Genomic DNA, 21,334 nt, shown 5'->3' on the forward strand with positions numbered 1-21,334 from the left:
TTTAAATAGAGATGGGGTCTATTTGTTGACCAGGCTGGTCTCAAACTCCTGGCCTCCTTCCTCAGCCTCCCAAAGTGCTGGGATTAGAGGCATGAGCCACCACATCCAACCTCAGTCTGGTACTTTTATGGTCTTTCTGCATTTGTACAGTGAGAATTTATCTTTGGGATTGATCTTCTATGAACTCATAATGATTATGAATCATTTAAAAAAGGTTATGCTCACCAGGACACCAACATGTAATAGGAAAGGAAATGCCAAAAGTCAGATTCTTAGGTCTATTCATTCATAAACTCCACTTTCTTCCTTTTTATTTTGACGCAAAGGCTAAACCTCTGGTAAAGGTACTGCCTTTTAGGTTACTAAAGCTTTTGCTTTACTACACCCCCCTCCGTTTTTGGGGGGTTTTTTTGTTGTTGTTTTGTTTTGTTTTGTTTTGCAAGACAGAGTCTTGCTGTGTCCCCCAGGATGGAGTGTAGTGGCATAATCTCAGCTCACTACAACCTTCGCCTCCTGGGTTCAAGCGATTCTCCTGCCTCAGCCTCCTCAGTAGCTGGGATTAACAGGTATGTGCCACCACACCTGGCTAATTTTTGTATTTTTAGTAGAGATGCCATTTCATCATGTTGGCCAGGCTGGTCTCGAACTCCTGACCTCAGGTGATCTGCCTGCCTCCGCCTCCCAAAGTGCTGGGATTACAGGCATGAACCACTGCTTCCAGCCTTTTTTTTTTCCTTTCCACCCCACCCCGCCCCCAGACAGAATCTTGATATCACCCAGGCTGGAGTGCAATGGTGCAATCTCTGCTTACTGCACCTTCTGCCTTCTGGGTTCAAGTGATTCTCATGTCTCAGCCTCTTGAGTAGCAGGGACTCCAGTCACGTGCCATCACACCAGGCTAATTTTTGTATTTTTAGTAGAGACAAGGTTTCTCTATGTTGGCCAGGTTGGTCTCGAACTCCTGACCCCAAGTAATCTGCCCACCTTGGCTTCCCTGAGCACTGGGATTACAGGTGTGAGCCACCGTGCCCAGTGTTTTCCTCCATTTTTCCTTTTTATGTTTAAGATGGAGTCTCGCTCTTCTTGCCCAGGTTGGAGTGCAATGGTGCAGTTTTGGCTCACTGCAACCTCCATCTCATGGGTTCAAGCGATTCTCTCACCATGTTGGTCAGGCTGGTCTCAGACTCCTGACTTCAAGCAATCCACCTACCTTGGCCTTCCAAAGTGCTGGGATTACAAGCATGAGCCACCACGTCGGGCTCTTTTCCTCCATTTTGTAGCTGAGGTGTCTTGCCTAGTATCACAGAAGTAGTGATAGATCTGTTGTTGATATGTTGCTTAGTCTGTATGTAATTTAGGTTAAACTACTTTGCAGATTTTCTATCCAAGCAGAAAATGGTAAGTTTTTGATCAATATTTTGCCACTACTGTAGAAAGCAGTTACCAATTTTAAGTCCTCCCTTCTGAAGCCTGGAAGAAATAAAGATAATGCCCCCAAGTGTTTGACCAAGTCCATAAACCCTTAGTAATAACCAAAAAACTTCCATTTCTCTTATAGGTGATCATCGTCTGGCTCTTCTTTTATCTCAGTTTGTGGGTAGCCAGTCAGTCCGGGAGCTGCTCACCATGCAATTGGTGGATTGGCATCAGCTCCAAGCTGACTGCTTCATCCAGGATGAGAGACTGCGCATCTTTGCTCTGTTAGCTGGAAAACCGGTATCTTCTACTTTTACCATAATATCTCACATCAGCTTTTTCATAAATTGAAGCTGGTTTGAGGTTGAGGCAAGGAGTGATCTTTGTAAATTGTGCACAGTTACACCAAATGTGTTACACATTGGCCAATTTGTTTTCAAATTATAAAGGCAGGCATGCACACTGTTTTAAAATTCTAGTTGTATAGAAATTAAAATGTTAACATGTGTCATATCCCATATCATATAGCAGTAAACAATATAAATAATTTATCTTCCCAGAAATATTATTTAAAATATTAATTAATCTTCCCAGTTAATTAATTTTTTCGAGACAGGGTCTGGCTCTGTTGCCTAGGCAGGAGTACAGTGGGGTGATCTTGGCTCACTGCATCCTCCATCTCCTAAGTCCAAGTGATCCTCTCACCTGAGCTTCCCAAGTAGCTGGGACTACAGGCACATACCACCATATACAGCTAATTTTTAAGTCTACATCCACATATATGTTGTTCCTATTTACATGTTTGTATATACAGATGAAATATACAAAGCGTTCTGTGATTATTTTTATTTTTTTCATTTAAAAAAGAATTTATAGGCCGGGCGCAGTGGCTCAAGCCTGTAATCCCAGCACTTTGGGAGGCCGAGACGGGCGGATCACGAGGTCAGGAGATCGAGACCATCCTGGCTAACACGGTGAAACCCCGTCTCTACTAAAAATACAAAAAAAACTAGCCGGGCGAAGTGGCGGGCGCCTGTAGTCCCAGCTACTCGGGAGGCTGAGGCAGGAGAATGGTGTAAACCCAGGAGGCGGAGCTTGCAGCGAGCTGAGATCCGGCCACTGCACTCCAGCCCCGGCGACAGAGTGAGACTCTGCCTCAAAAAAAAAAAAAAAAAAATTTATAGCGATAGGGTTTCAATATGTTGCCTAGGCTCGTCTTGAACTCCTGGCCTAAAGGGATCCTGCCACCTAGGTCTCCCAAAGTGTTGAGATTCAGGCATGAGCCACTACACCAGCCCTGCAGCTTTCTTTTGAGACAGAGTCTCGCTCTGTTGCCCAGGTTGGAGTGCAGTGGCGCTATCTCAGCTCACTGCAAGCTCCGCCTCCCAGGTTCACATCATTCTCCTGCCTCAACCTCCTGAGTAGCTGGGACTACAGGCACCTGCCACCACACCCGGCTAATTTTTTATATTTTAAGTAGAGACGGGGTTTCATCGTCTTAGGATGGTCTCGATCTCCTGATCTCGTGATCTGCCCGCCTCAGCCTCCTGAAGTGCTGGGATTACAAGCATGAGCCACTGCGCCCGGCCCCGTGTCATGAATCATTATTCTTGTTTTTTTTTTTTTTTTTTTTGAGATTCACTTTTGTTGGCCAGGCCAGAGTGCAGTGGCACAATCGTGGCGCACTGCAACCTTCCTGTCCTGGGATCAGGCGATTCTCCTGCCTGCCGAATAGTTGGGATTACAGGCGCCTACCACCAAGCCTGGCTAATTTTTGTATTTTTAGTAGAGACGGGGTTTCACCATGTTGGCCAGGCCAGTCCCAAATTCCCGACCTCAGGTGATCCACCCACCTTGGCCTCCCAAAGTGCTGGAATTACAGGCGTGATTCCCTGCACCCAGCTCTTTTTTTTTTTTATTTTTAATAGAAATGGGGTTTCACCGTGTTGACCAGGCTGGTCTGGAACTCCTGACCTCAGGTAATCCAACCACCTTAGCCTCCCAAAGTGCTGGGATTACAGGCATGAGCTACAGCGCCTGGCTGGCATTATTCTTTTTTATAACAGCTTATGTTCCATTTTACGACTATTGGATTGTAATTATTTTAAGCCATTTCTCTTATCACTGCCTACCTCTTATATTATTATCTTAAAGTATTATAAATTAAATTTTCAGAAATAAAAATGTAACTGGTCAGAATTCATGCTCATTTTAAAGCTTTATACATTGACAACCATAGACAGAAGATGTCCTGTCTGCTCTCAGTGGCTCTCATCTCAAATTATTTGAGTACTGATTATTTGTTTAAATCCTGGGGCCAGGCACGGTGGCTGATTCCTGTAATCACAGTGCTTTTGGAGGCTGAGGAGGGAGGATTGCTCAAAACCAGGAATTCAAGGCCAGCCTGGGCCACATAGTGCAACTGTGTATCAATCGATCGATCACTTGGTCAATAAAAATAAGTAAATAATCAATATTCCCTCTCACTTCCTGAGATTTTATTATATTTGTATATTTTATATCTGAATCATTTACAATGTTCCTTGAATAAGTGAATATTCACTTCAGTGTTATTGCACACACAGGTAATGACAAGGTAGAATATAGCCGTGGTGATGATTTTGTTTCCCACAGGTGTGGCAACTCTCAGAAAAGAAGCAAATAAATGTGTGCTCCCAATTGGATTGGAAACGCTCCCTGGCTATCCATCTTTGGTATTTACTTCCACCAACAGCCTCCATTTCTAGGGCGCTCAGCATGTATGAAGAAGCATTTCAGGTATATGTGGCCAATAGAGCCACGCAAAAATCTTGCTGGGTGTTGTTTTTGGCAGGGAAATCCTGCAGAGAAAAAAAACCCTATCAGATTACATTTCATAATACTTTTAAGTAACTGCCTTTTTTTAAAGTATTGTAAAATTGAAGTGGAGCCAGGAAATCTGATGAGAAACTATCCTTTACTCCTTCCTCTGGACAAGGCTACTTCCCCAAGTGTCTGTTTTTATTTTATTTAATATCATGAGATTCCACAGTTGACTCTCTCACTGCTGGTTTCCTGCCTCTAAATCAGAGGGTTCTTCTTCATTTCTGATGCTGTCTTATTTCTTTGGGAATTCCCTGTTATACAGCCTGACCTCAGATTTGGTTTATCTTCAAACTTAGTTCTGAAATTTGCCTCTAAATATAATATTTTATATTCCTTGTGAGTTTTGAGGTTAAAAGTATTGTTACATTTAACATCAGTTCTTGAATTATCTTACTGTTCATATTTCATGCTTGTATTTCATATTGTTCTCTCAGTATTACTTGTCAGGAGTAAGAGAACACTAAAGAAACTTAAGTATCTTAAGAATTGTGGCAAGATAAGTATGGGGGGTTAGTGATAGCTACTTGAAATCTTTACCAGTCCATCGAAGACAAATGAATTTCATCACTGACCAAAAAATGTTTAAAATCCCTGATAGATCCTTTGGGTTGTCTATTCACTTTTCTTTTGAGATGTAGTCTCGCTGTGTAGCCCAGGCTGGAGTGCAATGGCATGATCTCGGCTCGCTGCCATCTCTGCCTCCCGGGTTCAAGCGATTCTCCTGCCTCAGCCTCCTGAGTAACTGGAACTGCAGGCATGTGCCACTATGCCTGGCTAATTTTTTGTATTTGTAGTAGAGGTGGTGTTTCACCATGTTAGCCAGGATGGTCTTGATCTCCTGACCTCGTGATCTGCCCGCCTTGGCCTCCCGAAGTGCTGGGATTACAGGTATGAGCCACTGTGCCTAGCCTTTTTTTTTTTTTTTTTTTTGTAATCGAGATCGGATCTCACTCTGTCACCCAAAACTTGAGTCAAGTGCGGTGTGGCAGTTACAGCTCACTGCAGCCTTGACCTCCTGGACTCTGGACTCAGGTGACCCTCCTGCCTCAGCCTCCTGAGTAGCTGGGACTACAGGTGCATGTCACCATACCTGGCTACTTTAAAAAAAAAATTCTTTTGTTATCTTTTTATGTCAGATGGGTAATATGCCAGTGTCATCACAAGATTTGAGGGTGGCGCATCTCACACATGCATGCATGAACACCCAATCATGCTTATGAACTACAAAAAAATACAATTTTACTTTTTTATTTGTAGAGATGGGGTCTTGTTATGTTGCCCTGGCAGGTCTTGAACTACTTGGCTCAAGCAGTCCCACTTTCAAAGTGCTGGGATTATAGGCTCAAGCCACTGCATATGGCTGTCTATGCATGCTTAATACAGGTGTCTTAAGTATTTGAAACATAATGGCATCTAGGGCAGGTGCAGTCATTCACACCTCTAATCCTAGTACTTTGGGAGGCCAAGGCAGGCGTATCACCTGAGGTCAGGAGTTCCAGACCAGCCTGGCCGACTTGGCAAAACACTGTCACTACTAAAAATACAAAACTTAGCCAGGTGTGGTGGTGTGCAGCTGTAATCTCAGCTACTCAGGAGGCTGAGGCAGGAGAATTGCTTGAACCTGGGAAGCGGAGGTTGCAGTGAGCCGAGATTGCCCCACTGCACTCCAGCCTGGGTGACAAAGTGAGACTCCATCTCAAGAAAAAAGAGAAAAAAAAAACATGATGGCATCTAGTAAAACTGATTAGGAGCTAATGTATTGTTTTATCAAATTATTCCTTCAGAATACCTCTGACAGCGACAGATACGCCTGCTCCCCACTTCCTTCATATCTGGAGGGTTCTGGCTGTGTGATAGCGGAGGAGCAAAACTCACAGGCACAACTTCGAGATGTCTGCTTTCACCTTCTAAAACTCTACAGTGACAGGTAAACCAGAGCCAGACTTTACTGTCACTTGAGTGCTCCATGAGCCCCAAGGGAGTCCTTTGCTGTGTCCTTTCCCTTTTATATGCCCCCAAATTACTGTAAGTCCATATAAACTACCAAATATGACTTATAGTAGTTGAATGGAAACAGCATTAGAACTAGAATTAGAAGTCTAAAAATTATTTTAATCAACTTTAATGAGTATAGTTTACATATAGTAAAGTATGCAGTGTGATAAGTTTTATAGTGATTATTGCATTGTAAGTAGCATCACAGCTAAACTGGTATTTCCACTGCCATTGAAAAACAACTGTGCCCCTTTGCATTCCGTCAGATACTTATTGACTAGTTTTTTGTTACTATAAATTAGTTTTGCTGGTCTAGAATTTTATGTAGAGATCATACTGTATGTTTCTCATGCCTAGCTTTTTTGATTCTGCATAATAATTTTGAGGTTTTCTTTCATGTTTATATGTATCAAAAGTTAGTTTGGGGTTTTTTTGGTGGGGAATACATGATTTATATACCTATTCATTTGTTGATGGACAGTTAGGTTTTCTTATTTTTGGCCATTATTGGTAAATCTGCTATGAACATACCCAGAAGTGATTGTATCATTTTATATTTCCACGAATAATGTGTAATATCTCTAGTTGCTCCAAATCCTCTTTAAAATTTGGTATTATTAGTTGTTTAAATTTTACCATTTTATTGGACATGTAGTATCTTGGTTTGTGTGTGTATATGTGTATCTGTGTGTACATGTTTATTAAAAAATGCAAGTGGCCAGATGCAGAGGCTCACGCCTGTAATCCCAGCACTTTTGGAGGCCGAGGTGGGCGGGTCACGAGGTCAGGAGATTGAGACCATCCTGGCTGACACACTGAAACCCTGTCTTTACTAAAAATACCAAAAAATTAGCTGGGTGTGGTGGCGGGCACCTGTAGTCCCAGCTACTCTGGAGGCTGAGGCAGGAGAATGGCGTGAACCTGGGAGGCAGAGCTTGTAGTGAGTGGAGATTGCGCCACTGCACTCGAGCCTGGGCGACACAGCAAGACTCCATCTCAAAAAAAAAAAAAAAAAAAGGCCAGGCACAGTGGCTCAAGCCTGTAATCCCAGCACTTTGGGAGGCCAAGACAGGCGGATCACGAGGTCAGGAGATCGAGACCATCCTGGCTAACACGGTGAAACCCCATCTCTACTAAAAAATACAAAAAAGTAGCTGGGCGAGGTGGTGGGCACCTGTAGTCCCAGCTACTCGGGAGGCTGAGGCAGGAGAATGGCGTAAACCCAGGAGGCGGAGCTTGCAGTGAGCTGAGATCCGGCCACTGCACCCCAGCCTGGGCAACAGAGCGAGACCCCGTCTCAAAAAAAAAAAAAAAAATGCAGGCAGCCGGGCGCGGTGGCTGACGCCTATAATCCCAGCACTTTGGGAGGCTGAGGTGGGTGGATCACTTGATGTCAGGGAGTTTGAGACCAACCTGGCCAACATGGTGAAACCCCGTCTCTACTAAAAATATGAAAATTAGCCAGGTGTTGTGGTAGGCATCTGTAGTCTCAGCTACCTAGGAGGCTGAGGCAGGAGAATCACTTGAACCTGGGAGTTGGAGGTTTCAGTGAGCCAAGATCGCGCCACAGCAGTCCAGCCTGGGTGATGAAACAAGACTCTGTCTCAAAAAAAAAAAAAATTGCAGGCCAGGCATGGTGGCTCATGCTTGTAATCCCAGCACTTTGGAAGGCCAAGGCCAGCAGATCATTTGAGCCCAGGAGTTCTAGGCCAGCCTGGGTAATATGGCAAATCCCTGTTTCTACTAAAAATTTTTTTTTTTTTTTTTTTTTTGTTGAGACGGAGTCTCGCTCTGTCGCCCAGGCTGGAGTGCAGTGGCCAGATCTCAGCTCACTGCAAGCTCCGCCTCCCGGGTTTACGCCATTCTCTCGCCTCAGCCTCCCCAGTAGCTGGGATTACAGGCGCCCGCCATCTCGCCCGGCTAATTTTTTGTATTTTTTTTTAGTAGAGACGGGGTTTCACCGTGTTAGCCAGGATGGTCTCGATCTCCTGACCTCGTGATCCGCCCGTCTCGGCCTCCCAAAGTGCTGGGATTACAGGGTTGAGCCACCGCGCCCGGCCCTAAAAATTTTTTTAAAAATTAGCCACATGTGGTGGTGTGTAGTCCCAGCTACTCAGGAGGCTGAGGTGGGAGGATCACCTGAGCATGGGAAGTCAAACCTGCAGTGAGACATGATTGCATCACTGTACTCTAGCCTGGGCAATAGGAGTAAGACCCTGTCTCCAAAAAAGAAAGAAATGCAGGGTGGTTTATGTGTCCAACAATAATATATTAGCACATGCTATTATTATTTCTCACCATGTAATTAGAACTATCTCAGAGTTGGTTTTTTGTTTTTGGGGGGTTTTTTTGAGATGGATTCTTGCTCAGTTGCCCAGGCTGGAGTGCAGTTGTGCGATCTCGGCTCACTGCAAGCTCCGCCTCCCCGGAGGCCATTCTCTTCCTTAGCCTCCCGAGTAGCTGGGACTAGAGGCACCGGCCCCCACGCCTGGCCAATTTTTTTGTATTTTTAGCAGAGACAGGGTTTCACCATGTTAGCCAAGATGGTCTCGATCTCCTGACCTCGTGATCTGCCTGCCTCAGCCTCCCAAAGTGCTGGGATTACAGGCATGAGCCACTGCACCCAGCCTTGTTTTGTTTTTAAGACAGGGTTTTTCTCTGTCACCCAGGCTGGTGTGCAGTGGAATAATCATGGCTCACTGCAGTCTCAACCACCCGGGTTCAGGTGATCCTCTCATCTCAGCCTCCTGAGTAGCTGGGGGCTGCAGGAGTGCACCACCATACTCAGCTAATTCTTGTATTTTTTGTAGAGACAAGATTTTGCCACATCGCCCAGGCTGGTCTCAAGCTCCAGGGCCCAAGAGATCCCCTTGCCCTGGCCTCCTAAAGTACTGGGATTACAGGTGTCAGCCACTGCACACAGCAGAGATGTCTTCTTACATTACCTTAGAAATACTTAAGGTTTTGGGGGTTTTTTTCTCTAGTCACACAAATAGCCCATCTCATTTCAAATCTTTAATGTGATTTATTTTAAATACACAGTACTTAAATGTATATATAATTCTTTTTTTTTTTTTTTTTTTTTTTGAGACAGAGTCTCTCTCTGTCGCCCAGTCTAGAGTGCAGTGGCGCGATCTTGCCTCACTGCAACCTCTGCCTTCCAGGTTCAAGCGATTCTCCTGCCTCAGCCTCCCGAGTAGCTGGGATTACAGGCATGCGCCACAAAGCCTAGCTAATTTTTGTATTTTTAGTAGAAACGAGGTTTTGCCGTGTTGGCCAGGCTAGTCTTGAACTCCTGACCTCAAGTGATCCTCCCACCTCGGCCTCCCAAAGTGCTGGGATTACAGGTGTGAGCCATTGCGCCTGGCCAGTATTTAACTATATTAATCATCTAGTAGTAAAATGTAACTAAAATTTACTATTTTAAGCATACCATTCAGTGGTATTAAGTACATTCACGTTGTTACACAATCATCACCACTCTCTCCAGAACTTTTTCATCTTCCCATACTGGAAATTCTCATTGTTTCAGTTGCATTTCCCTAATGTCTAATGATGTTGAGCAGTTTGTCATGTGCTTATTTACCGTCTGTACATCTTTGCTAAAATGTCTATTACAAGCATGAGCCACTGCACCCAGCCTTGTTTTGTTAGCCAAGATGATCTCGATCTCCTGACCTCCTGATCCACCCGCCTTGGCCTCCCAAAGTGCTTGAGATTACAGGCGTGAGCCACTGCACCTGGCCTAAAGTCACAAAATTTATTAGCATCAAGTTATTAATAACATTTCCTTATTAACCATTTTAAATATCTGTAGGATCTTTAACAACATCTCTTTCCTTTTGATATTGGTAATTTGTATTCGATAATTGCGTCCTCTTTCTTTCTTGGTTGGTCTACCTAGAGTTTAGCAATCATACTGACCTTTTCAAAGAACCACCTTCTGGCTTCATTGGTTATCTCTATTGTTTATCCAGCTCATAATGGATTACAAACCTAAATTTCAACTTAACTATAAACCTTCTAGAAGAAAGCAAAGCAGAAAATTTTTGCAACTGTAGGTTAGGCAGAAGATTTCTTAGGTGGACATTAAATACACAATTCGTAAGAGAAAAAAATTGGTAAACTGGACTTTAACAAAATTTCAAAACTACTTTTTATAGAAAGACTTAAGAGAATGAAAAGGTAAACCATTGATTGGGAGAATATACTTACAATTTGTAGATCTGACAGAAAACTTGTATCCAAGAATACATCAAGAACTCTGAAAATTCAGTAATAAGAAAGGCCAGGTATGGTGTGTCGTGCCTGTATTATCCCAGCAGTTTGTGAGGCTGAAGTGGGATGATCACTTGAGCCCAGGAGTTCAAGACCAGCCTGGGCAATATAATGAGACCCCATCTCTGTGAAAAAAAATTTCTTAAATCGCGTGGGCATGGTGGCATGCATTTGTAGTCCTAGCTACTTAAAGATAAGGGAGTGGCTGGACAATAGGATCATTGTAGGGAGGAAATCAGCAGTAAGACATATGAACAAAAATCCCTGTGACATGAATAAGTTTAAAGGAAAATGCTGTGCCTTGAGATGCATATGCAAAGTCTCCATAAACCTTTTAGCAGCATTGCTCCAGCAAGTCCCACCTTATTCCTAAAGGCGGCTTTCTCCTTGCTCAGGGTTTACACGGAGATGTTCCATTGCCCAGGGAGGGGCAGGAGACAAATGCTTTTCTCTTACTTGAGATTAAGAGAATGGTGATGACCTTTAACCAGCAAGCAGCCTTTAGGCACTTGTTTAACAAAGCACATCCTGCACAGCCCAAAATCCATTAAGCCTTGAGTCACCACAGCACATGTCTCTTGCAAGGACAAGGTTGGGGGTAGGGTCACAGATTAACAACATCTCAAATACAGAACCAAATGGAGTCTCTTATGTCTACTTCCTTCTATATAGACACAGTAACAGGCTGATCTCTCTTTCTTTTCCCCACATTTCCCCCTTTTCAACAAAACCACCCTTGTCATCATGACACTGAGATTACATACTTCACAAAGTAATAAAATATCACAAAGCAAGTGGAGGCAGGATGAGATCACAGGATGGTGTTAAAATTAAAATTGCTAATGAAATTTTGGGCACGCATTGTCATTGATAACATCTTATCAGGAAACAGGGTTTGAGAGCAGACAACCTGACTGACCAAAATTTATTAGGTGGGAATTTCCTCGTCCTAATAAGCCTGGGAGCACTACAGGAGACCGGGGCTTATTTCATCCCTTTGGCTTCCACCGTAAAAGGTGGCACGCCTCCAAGAGGGTCGTTTATAGGCCTACCCTCAGAGCGCATTCTCTTTCTCAGGAATATTCCTTGCTGAGAAAAAGAATTCAGCGATATTTCTCCTATTTGCATAAGAAAAGAGAAGAAATATGGCTCTGTTCCCTCCGGCTCACCGGCGGCCAGTTCAAGGTTACCTCCCTTGTTCCCTGAGCATTGCTGTTATCCTGTTCTTTTTAGTGAACTGAGATCCGGCCACTGCGCTCCAGCCTGGGCCGTGACAGAACGTGACTCCGTCTCAAAAAAAAAAAAGTAGAGGCCGGACGGTGTCTCAACGCCTGTAATCCCAGCACTTTGGGAGGCCGAGGCAGATGGATCATGAGGTCAGGAGATAGAAACCATTCTGGCTAACACGGTGAAACCCAGTCTCTACTAAAAATATAAAAAATTTAGCCGGGCATGGTGGCAGTTGCCTGTAGTCCCAGCTACTCGGGAGGCTGAGGCAGGAGAATGACGTGAACCCAGGAGGCGGAGCTTGCAGTGAGCAGAGATCTTGCCCCTGCACTCCAACCTGGGCAACAGAGCAAGACTCCATCTCAAAAAAAAAAAGAGGTAATGAGAAGGAATGGAAGGGTGAGAACTGTGAAGACTCCCTGTATCAGGATGGTAAAATGCATACACCAAACCATTACCAGCAAACCTGTTAGATCACACAGCCTTAGAAGAGAAGATGCCTTGTTTCTTTGTAGGATCTAAAGTCTGGGTGAACCCAGAGATAGATTGATAAAACATAGGCTTGGAGGGAGAGAAGGCCTATAATGCTTTTTACCCTCAGGTTCTTTTATTGTCTTAGACATAAGCAGAACAGTTGACATATCAATACAGGCCATCTCCTGGCTGTGTATTTTGACTCTCAACACATTCTTTGCAGACATTATGATCTCAACCAGCTGCTGGAGCCTCGAAGCATAACAGCAGATCCTTTGGACTACCGCCTAAGCTGGCACTTGTGGGAAGTGCTGAGGGCTCTTAACTACACCCATCTCTCAGCGCAGCGTGAAGGTGTGCTACAGGCCAGTTATGCTGGCCAGCTGGAAAGTGAGGGGCTCTGGGAGTGGGCCATCTTTGTCCTCCTGCACATTGACAACTCATGGTGAGTGAGAAGCCATTGAACCCACTGGGTACTTCTTGCACTACAGGGCAATTCCAAAGGAATCACAGTCTTCTACGGTTCAGTTTAGTAAGTAATTGTGTAGAATGTGTTAGATCCAGCATTGTGATAAACCTCAAGATAGTTAAACCCTGAGCCCAGACTGTTTCTGTATTCATGTAAACCAGTTAAAACTGAGACTTCCTTTGATTAAGTGCCAGATTGTAATACTTATCACAGAGTCTCTCAGCAGACTGAGAAAAAAAGATCTCTGTGAACTGCATTGATCAGAGAAATTCTTTCTAGAGGTAAGAGTCAAAGAACCTGTAAAATTGGAATAGGAAATAATGAAGTGGAAATGAGAGGATATGCCCAGATGGGACAATAGCATTATGCCTGGGCCAAAGAACTAGTCATTTAATTTCAGATCAGAACTATTTCTCCTCATTGTGGACTCTTTTCTGAATCCCACATTCAGGTGAATGTGGCATTTTTAGGAATTACACAGAAATAGTGTTGGCTGAGCTGCCTCAGTGACTCCATGGCAGTGATGTAATGGGTTAGCAAAAAGGTCCCTGCTTTTTCTCCATCCACTGGCTTGCTTTTTCTCTGGTCATCGCTTGTCACCAACCTACCCCTTAAGCTTGATAGTATTGTGTTTATTAACACAGCCTTGTGCTTAGGTATATATGTTTCGGTTCTCTGTCCTTAAAGAGAACTGGAGAAGTGCCTCTTCACTACAGTTTGAACAAGATAAGTCTGGAGATTTTTGTTAATGACGGCAGTATGGTATTATAGTAATTACAAAAAATGAACATTTATGTAGTCCTTGAAGTGCTTTTACACATGTTTATATTCTATACCATTTATATTAACTGTTTTATGTTCATTATGACCTATAAGATAGACACTCTTATTATCTCTGTTTTACAGATCAGTAACCCAAGACACAGAGCTTAACTTTTGTCCAAGGTCACACAGCTAGTAAATGGCAGAGTGAGGTTTCCAACTTTCGTCCAGAGTCTGTACTCTTATCACTATGCTACACTATTGTGTTGCGTGGTGTAGAGGGAAATTGGGTCTAAATTCTAGATCTACCACATACTTACTTTGATGTAGGGTAAAGCTGACTTTTGACTTGGGATAAAGATACTCTCTAAGCCTTTTTTTTTTTTTTGGCCTGTAGAAGCATAACATTAGTTTCTATTTAAAGGTGATTGTGAAATTAAAAGAGTAAGAGTATAAAGCATCTAGGATAGTCTTCTCATTAAGCAATTTCTCTTTCTTCTTCCCCCTTAACAGGCAATGAAATGACCCCAAGCTATTTTTTTAAGTTTATTTAAACACAGTCATAAAGGATTTCACATGGTAAAAGACTGGCTGATAGGATGACTAATGTTTCAGAGTTGACTATGAAGAAGCAGATCTTGTTTCCTGAAAAAGAATATAAAAAAGGAGGCAGTTGTGATGACAGTGGAAGTCATTGAAAAGCCTAGGAATTCAGAAGAGAGTCCACAATGAGGAGAATAGTTTTGATCTGAAATTAAATGACTAGATATTTGGCCCAGATATAAAAGGACTCTCCTTAAAGGGGCTTTGATGTAGAGGTAGAGAAAGAATGAATTAGGAATGCTGACGGCTTGAGAGAAGAAACAAAGACCTAGGAGAGACATTACCTTTTAAAGCTACTTTCGTATGCTTGTACTGACCAGGTGGGAGAAAGAGAGGGGAGAAGTTTGGGAACTAACTTAAGAGGATTGCTCGATGGAACATAATTCTCCCATTCTAGTCCTAGTCTAGATCTTCTAGGTGGTGGCAAGGAAATGTTGTTACTATATGGGAAATAAAGAAGAAATCCCAGCTGGGGGAAGCATTTTCTGGGGAGTGGGAAGCCACCCCTAGATTTGGATTTTTTTATTTTTTATTTCTTTTTTTTTCTCACCCAGGCATGAGCCACTGCACCCGGCCGAGCCCCAACTTTTTGAACATGAAAATACTTTAGTTTATTTTTAAAAATTAATGCTATGTTTTTTGTTTGTTTGTTTGTTTGTTTTTGAGACGAAGTTTCGCTCTTGTCATCCAGGCTCTAGTGCAATGGCGGGATCTCGGCTCACTGCAACCTCTGCCTCCCGGGTTCAAGTGATTCTCCTGCCTCAGCCTCCCGAGTAGCTGGGATTATAGACGCCCACCATCATGCCTAGCTAATTTTTTTTTTTTTTTTTAATCAGAGATGGGATTTCACCATGTTGGCCAGGCTGGTCTTGAACTCCTGACCTCATGTGATCCACCTACCTCGACCTCCCAAAGTGCGGGGATTACAGGCGTGAGGTACCGTGCCTGGCCAATGCTGTTATTTTTAAAAATTAATACTTGTGTGATCACCTTTGATTTTTTTAGTGAAGCTTAAAGTGATCAAGACCCATAGTTTAGACCGGGTGTGGTGGCCCACGCCTGTAATCCTAGCACTTTGGGAAGCTGAGGCAGGTGGATCACCTGAGGTTGGGAGTTCCAGATCAGCCTGACCAACATGGACAAACCCTGCCTCTACTGAAAATACAAAAGTAGCCGAGTGTGGTGGCACATGCCTGTAATCCCAGCTACTTGGGAGGCTGAGACAGGAGAATTACTTGAACCTGGGAGGCGGAATTTGCGGTGAGCCAAGATAAGCCGTTGCACTCCAGACTAGGCAACAAGAGTGAAACTCCATCAAAAAAAAAAAAGACCTGCAGTTGAAGAAACTGCCCCAAGGGCCACTCTAAGCTGCCTGGGGCAGCCTTCTCCATGAATGAGGATGGGATTTATTCTAGCTTGTCTCTCCCTATAGCATACGTGAGAAGGCTGTTCGAGAGCTGCTTACCCGGCACTGCCAGCTTTTGGAGACCCCTGAATCTTGGGCTAAAGAGACTTTCCTTACCCAGAAGCTCTGTGTACCTGCCGAATGGATTCATGAGGCCAAAGCTGTGCGAGCACACATGGAATCTGACAAGCACTTAGAGGCCCTCTGTTTATTTAAGGCTGGGCACTGGAACCGCTGCCACAAGCTCATCATCCGACACTTAGCTTCTGGTGAGTGCTGGGTCCCACATCTCCTGGAATCACCTCAAATTCTACCAGCCTCTGAACCTCCATAATGGGGTAAGACTGGAAATAAGACTCAACATAGGACATGGCCGTCTTGAATCAAATCACACTTTGCGAAAGCTCTCTGCAGAAGAGGCTTAGCCAGAATAAGGCACTAGAGGAGCAGGGGTAGATAGCAATATTGTTATCATTTCCCAGAAATACCCTTGATGTGTGCTAATATTATTAAGCTCTTTGTTTCCTTATGGGAATTTTCTCCAACAACACCAGAAATAATCTTCTTAAGGACCTGAAACTAGAAATTCTTCACATTTTCCATTGGAGAATTTCAGAATACAGGCCTACCTCATTTAAAATTGTTGTACTTTGCGGATACTACATTTTTTACAAATTAAAGGTTTGGAAAACTCTGCACAGAGCAAGTATATTAGCACCATTTTCCAACATATGCTTGCTTCATGTCTGTCTCTGTTTCACATTTTGGTGGTTCTCACATTATTTCAGACTTTTTCTTTTGAGACAGAGTCTTGCTCTGTCGCCCAGGCTGGAGTGCAGTAGTGCAATCTCAGCTCATTGCAACCTCCACTTCCCGGGTTCAACCAGTTCTCCTGCCTCAGCCTCCCAAGTAGCTGGGATTACAGGTGCCCGCCACCACGTCCGGCTAATTTTTTTGTATTTTTTGTAGAGACGGCGTTTCACCATGTTAGCGAGGGTGGTCTCGATCTCCTGACCTCGTGATCCGCCCACCTCGGCCTCCCAAAGTGCTGGGATTACAGGCGTGAGCCACCGCGCCAGGCCCCTTTTTCATTGTTATATCTGTTATGGTGATCTGTGATTAGCAGTCTTTGATGTTGCTGTTTTGTTTTGGGTTGCCACCTCCCACCAACTGCTTCCATTTAAGATGGTCAGTTGATGAAGATGCATTTTCTGGCTGCTCCATCAACTGGCCATCCCCATCTCTTTCCCTCTCTTCGGGCCTTCCTATTTCCTAAGACCCAACAATAGCGAAATTAGGCCAGTTAATAACCCTACAATGGCCTCTAAATGTCCAAGTGAAAGGAAGGGTGGCACAACTCTAACTTTAAACAAAAGCTTGAAGTGAGAGCATGTTGAAAGCCAAGATAGGCCAAAAGATAAGCCTCTTTGCCAAACAGCCAAGTTGTGTTAAAGGAAAGTTCTTAAAGGAAATTCAAAGTGCTACTCCAGTGAACACACAAATGATAGGAAAGTGAAACAGCTTTCTGGCTGATGTGGAGAAAGTTTTTGTGGTCTGGATAGATGCAACCAGCCCCAACATTCCCTTAAGCAAAAGCCTAATCTCGCTTCAGTTCTGTGAAGGGTGAGAGAGGTAAGGAAGCTGCAGAAGAAAAGTTTGAAGCTAGCAGAAGTTGCTTCATGGAATTTAAGGAAAGAAGCTGTCTTTTCATCATATTAAAGTGCAAGGTGAAGCAGCAAGTGCTGATGGAGAGCAAATTATCCAGAAGATCTAGCTAAGATCATTGATGAAGATGGCTACACCAAACAACAGATTTTCAGTGTAGATGAAACTGCCTTCTATTGAAAGAAGGTGCCACCAAGGATTTTCATAGCTAGAGAAGAGAAGTCAATGCCTGGCTTCAAAGCTTCAAAGGACAAGTTAACTCTTTAGGGCTAATTCAACTGGTGATGTTAAGTAGAAGCCAATGCTCATTTACCATTCTAAAAGTCCTAGGGCCCTTAAGAATTATGCTGAATCTTCTCTGCCTGTGCTCTATAAATGGAAAAACAAAGCCTGGATGACGGCACATCTGTTTGTGTGTGTGTGTGTGTGTGTGTATGTGTGTGTTTTCTTGAGACGGAGTCTTGCTCAGTCGCCCAGGCTGGAATGCAGTGGTACAATCTCGGCTCCCTGCAAGCTCCACCTCCTGGGTTCACGGCATTCTCCTGCCTCAGCCTCCCTAGTAACTGGGACCACAGGCGCCCGCCACCACGCCCGGCTAATTTTTTTTGTATTTTTAGTAGAGACGGGGTTTCACCATGCTAGGCAGGATGGTCTCGACCTCCTGACCTCATGATCCACCCGCCTCAGCCTCCTGAAGTGCTGGGATTACAGGTGTGAGCCACCGCGCCTGGCCAGCACATCTATTTATAGCTCAGTTTACTGAATACTTTAAGCCCATTGTTGAAACCTGCTCAGAAAGAGAAAAATATTTCTTTCAAAATATTACTGCTCATTGATGATGTACCTAGTCAGCCAAGAGCTCTGATGGAGATATATAAGGAGGATTAATGTTGTTTTCATGCCTGCTAACACATCTACTCTGCAACTCATGGGCCAAGGAGTAATTCAACTTTCAAGCCTTATATTTAAGAAATACATTTCATAAGACTATAGCTGCCATGTAGATAGTGATTCCTCTGATGGATCTGGGAAAGTAAATGAAAACCTTCTGGAAAGGATTCACCATTGTAGATGTATTTGTGGGCCAGGCACGGTGGCTCATACCTGTAATCCCAGCACTTTGGGAGGCAAAGGCAGGCAGATTGCTTGAGCTCCAGGAGGTCGAGACCAGCCTGGGCAACGTAGTGAAACCCGATCTCTACAAAAAATATAAAAATTAGCTGAGCATGGTGGCGTGTGCCTATATTCCCAGCTGTTTGGGAGGCTGAGATTGGAGGATCACCTGAGCCTAGAGAGGTTGAGGCTGCAGTGAGCCATGACCATGCCAGTGCACTCCTGCCTGGACAACACCGTGAGACCCTGTCTGGGGCGGATGGTGGGAGAGGAACATTTCTGATTGGCCAGGCATGGTGTTATATGCCTGTAATTTCAGCTACTGAGGCAGGAGTACTGCTTGAGCCCAGGAGGTTGAGGCTGCAGTGAGTCATGATCACACCACTGCACTCCAGCCTGGGTGACAGGGAGATCCTGTCTTAAAGAAAAGAAGAAAAAAAAAGAACATTTGGGGCCAGGTATGGTGGCTCACACCTGTAATTCCAGCACTTTGCGGGGTCAAGATGAGCAGATCTCTTGAGCTCAGTAGTTCAAGATCAGGTTGGGCAACATGGTGAAACCCCATCTGCACCAAAAATAGAAAAAATCAGCCGGGCCTGGTGGCACATACCTGTGGTCCCAGCTATTTGGGAGGCTGAGGTGGGAGGGAGGATCACTTGAGCCTGTGAGGCAGAGGTTGCAGTGAGCCAAGATTGCACCACAGTACTCCAGCCTGAGTGAGAGAGCGAGACCCCAACTAAAAAACATAAAAAACATTTGTGATTCATGGAAGGAGGTCACAATATCAACATTAAATAACAGGAGTATGGAAGACATTGAATCCAGCGCTCATGGATGAGTTTGAAGGGTTCAAGACTTTAGTAGGGGAAATACCTGCAGATATGATGGAAACAGCAAGATAACTAGAATTAGAAATGGAGCATTAAGATGTGACTGAACTAGTGTCACTCATGAGGAGTTTGCTTTGTAGACAAGCAAACAAAGTGGTTTCTTGAGATGGAATCTACCCCTAGTGAAGATGCTGTGAACATTGTTGAAATGCCAGCAAAGGATTTGGAATATTACTTAAGCTTAGTTGATGAAGCAGCAGCTGCGTTTGAACGAAGTGACTTCAGTTATCTTATTTTAAGAAATTAGCATAGCCATCCCAACCTTCAGCACCCAACACCCTGATCAGTCAGCAGCCATCAGCATCAAGGAAAGACCCTCCACCAGCAGAAAGATGACTTGCTGAAGGCTCAAGTGATTAACATTTTTAGCAGTAAAGTATTTTTAAATTAAGGTATGTATATTGGTTTTTTAGACATAATGCTGTTGCACAGTTAGTAAGTGACAATAGTATAGTGTAAACATAACTTTTACATGCACTGGAAAACCAAAAAAATTTGTGATTTTATTGTGATACTTGCTTTATTGTGGTGGTCTGAAATGGAACCCACAGTATCTCTGAGGTATGCCTGTATGTGCTTTTAATTCTGAAGTCCAGCCAACATTATTTCTCCTTCCTTTCTGTCTTCCTGCCATGTCTTCTGTACTTTTGGAAACTATGCACTTGTGCAGACGTTGTGCTTAATATTTTGTTTCTTCAGATGCCATCATTAATGAGAACTATGACTACCTGAAGGGGTTCTTGGAAGACCTGGCACCTCCAGAGCGCAGCAGCCTAATTCAGGATTGGGAAACGTCTGGGCTTGTTTACCTGGACTATATTAGAGTAATTGAAATGCTCCACCATATACAGCAGGTACCTGAGATCCTCAAACTGCTGCCTGATTTTCCTTTTCTCAGGCCCTTAAATCTTTAGAGACCTCACAAGGCTTTAGTATACACTTGAGAACGCATTGACAGAGATAGCACTGTCAAAGCAGGCATCTTGCTGAGGCTCATTTGATATAACCATTTGAGAGCTGTTTCAAAACTTAAAAACACTTTTTTATGTTGATTACCAACTAGTATGTGCAATAGACATTCCTGAGACTAGTCCATAGACAGTCCCTTCCCCTTGTTCAGCTCTAGTTTGAGTGAGAAGCCCAAAGATGAAAGATAAAGTAAGAATGGAGATTTGGTGAGGATTGCTGTTTCACACATCATTTGGCATGTTTTAAAATTGCAAACATGGGCCGGGCGCAGTGGCTCAAGCCTGTAATCCCAGCACTTTGGGAGGCCAAGACGGGCAGATCACGAGGTCAGGAGATCGAGACTATCCTGGCTAACACAGTGAAACCCGGTCTCTACTAAAAAATACAAAAAAACTAGCCGGGCGAGGTGGCGGGCACCTGTAGTCCCAGCTACTCGGGAGGCTGAAGCAGGAGAATGGCGTAAACCCGGGAGGCGGAGCTTGCAGTGAGCCGAGATCTGGCCACTGCACTCCAGCCTGGACGACAGAGTGAGACTCTGTCTCAAAAAAAAACAAATTGCAAATATGGTTTTTAAAGTCTTCATTAAGGCCGGGCGCGGTGGCTCAAGCCTGTAATCCAGCACTTTGGGAGGCCGAGACGGGCGGATCACGAGGTCAGGAGATCAGACTATCCTGGCTAACACGGTGAACCCCGTCTCTACTAAAAATACAAAAACTAGCCGGCGAGGTGGCGGGCGCTGTAGTCCCAGCTACTCGGAGGCTGAGGCAGGAGAATGGCGTAAACCCGGGAGGCGGAGCTGCAGTGAGCTGAGATCTGGCCACTGCACTCCAGTCCGGGCGACAGAGCGAGACTCCACCTCAAAAAAAAAAAAAAAAAAAAAAATAAAGTCTTCATTAAAATGTCTTGGGTCAATCTTTTTTTTTTTTTAACAGGGTCTTGCTCTGTCATCCAGGCTGGAGTGCAGTGGTGTGATCGTGGCTCACTGCAACGTCTGCCTCCCAGTCTCAAGTGATGTTCATGCCTCAGCCTCCCAAATAGCTGGGACTATAGGGTGTGTGTCACCACACCCAGATAATTTTTATATTTTTAATAGAGATGGTGTTTCACCACATTGGCCAGGCTGGTCTTAAATTCCTGGCCTCAAGTGATCGGCCCACCTAGGCCTCCCAAAGTGCTGGGATTACAGGCATGAGCTACTGCACC

General features: G+C 44.1%; 1 protein-coding gene and 1 non-coding gene across 6 annotated transcripts in view; one reads left to right on the forward strand and one right to left on the reverse strand.

Moving 5' to 3' along the window:
• Positions 1 to 21,334, forward strand: part of NUP98 (nucleoporin 98 and 96 precursor) — a 135,793-nt gene that overhangs the window by 110,565 nt on the left and 3,894 nt on the right. For all 5 annotated transcript variants that reach the window (XM_033205666.1, XM_033205667.1, XM_033205665.1 and 2 more), the window contains 6 exons: positions 1,559 to 1,716; positions 4,051 to 4,194; positions 6,066 to 6,208; positions 12,479 to 12,700; positions 15,522 to 15,763; positions 19,862 to 20,016. In XM_033205666.1, the coding sequence (XP_033061557.1) occupies positions 1,559 to 1,716; positions 4,051 to 4,194; positions 6,066 to 6,208; positions 12,479 to 12,700; positions 15,522 to 15,763; positions 19,862 to 20,016 (1,064 nt within the window). The remainder of the gene's footprint in view (positions 1 to 1,558; positions 1,717 to 4,050; positions 4,195 to 6,065; positions 6,209 to 12,478; positions 12,701 to 15,521; positions 15,764 to 19,861; positions 20,017 to 21,334) is intronic.
• LOC117081898 lies at positions 5,412 to 5,514 on the reverse strand. The gene has a single exon (XR_004436369.1). It is a non-coding gene; the product is annotated as a small nucleolar RNA U13 (small nucleolar RNA).

Source organism: Trachypithecus francoisi, unplaced genomic scaffold (genome assembly GCF_009764315.1).
Source record: "Trachypithecus francoisi isolate TF-2019V2 unplaced genomic scaffold, Tfra_2.0 Lachesis_group8, whole genome shotgun sequence".
Lineage (NCBI taxonomy): Eukaryota > Metazoa > Chordata > Mammalia > Primates > Cercopithecidae > Trachypithecus > Trachypithecus francoisi.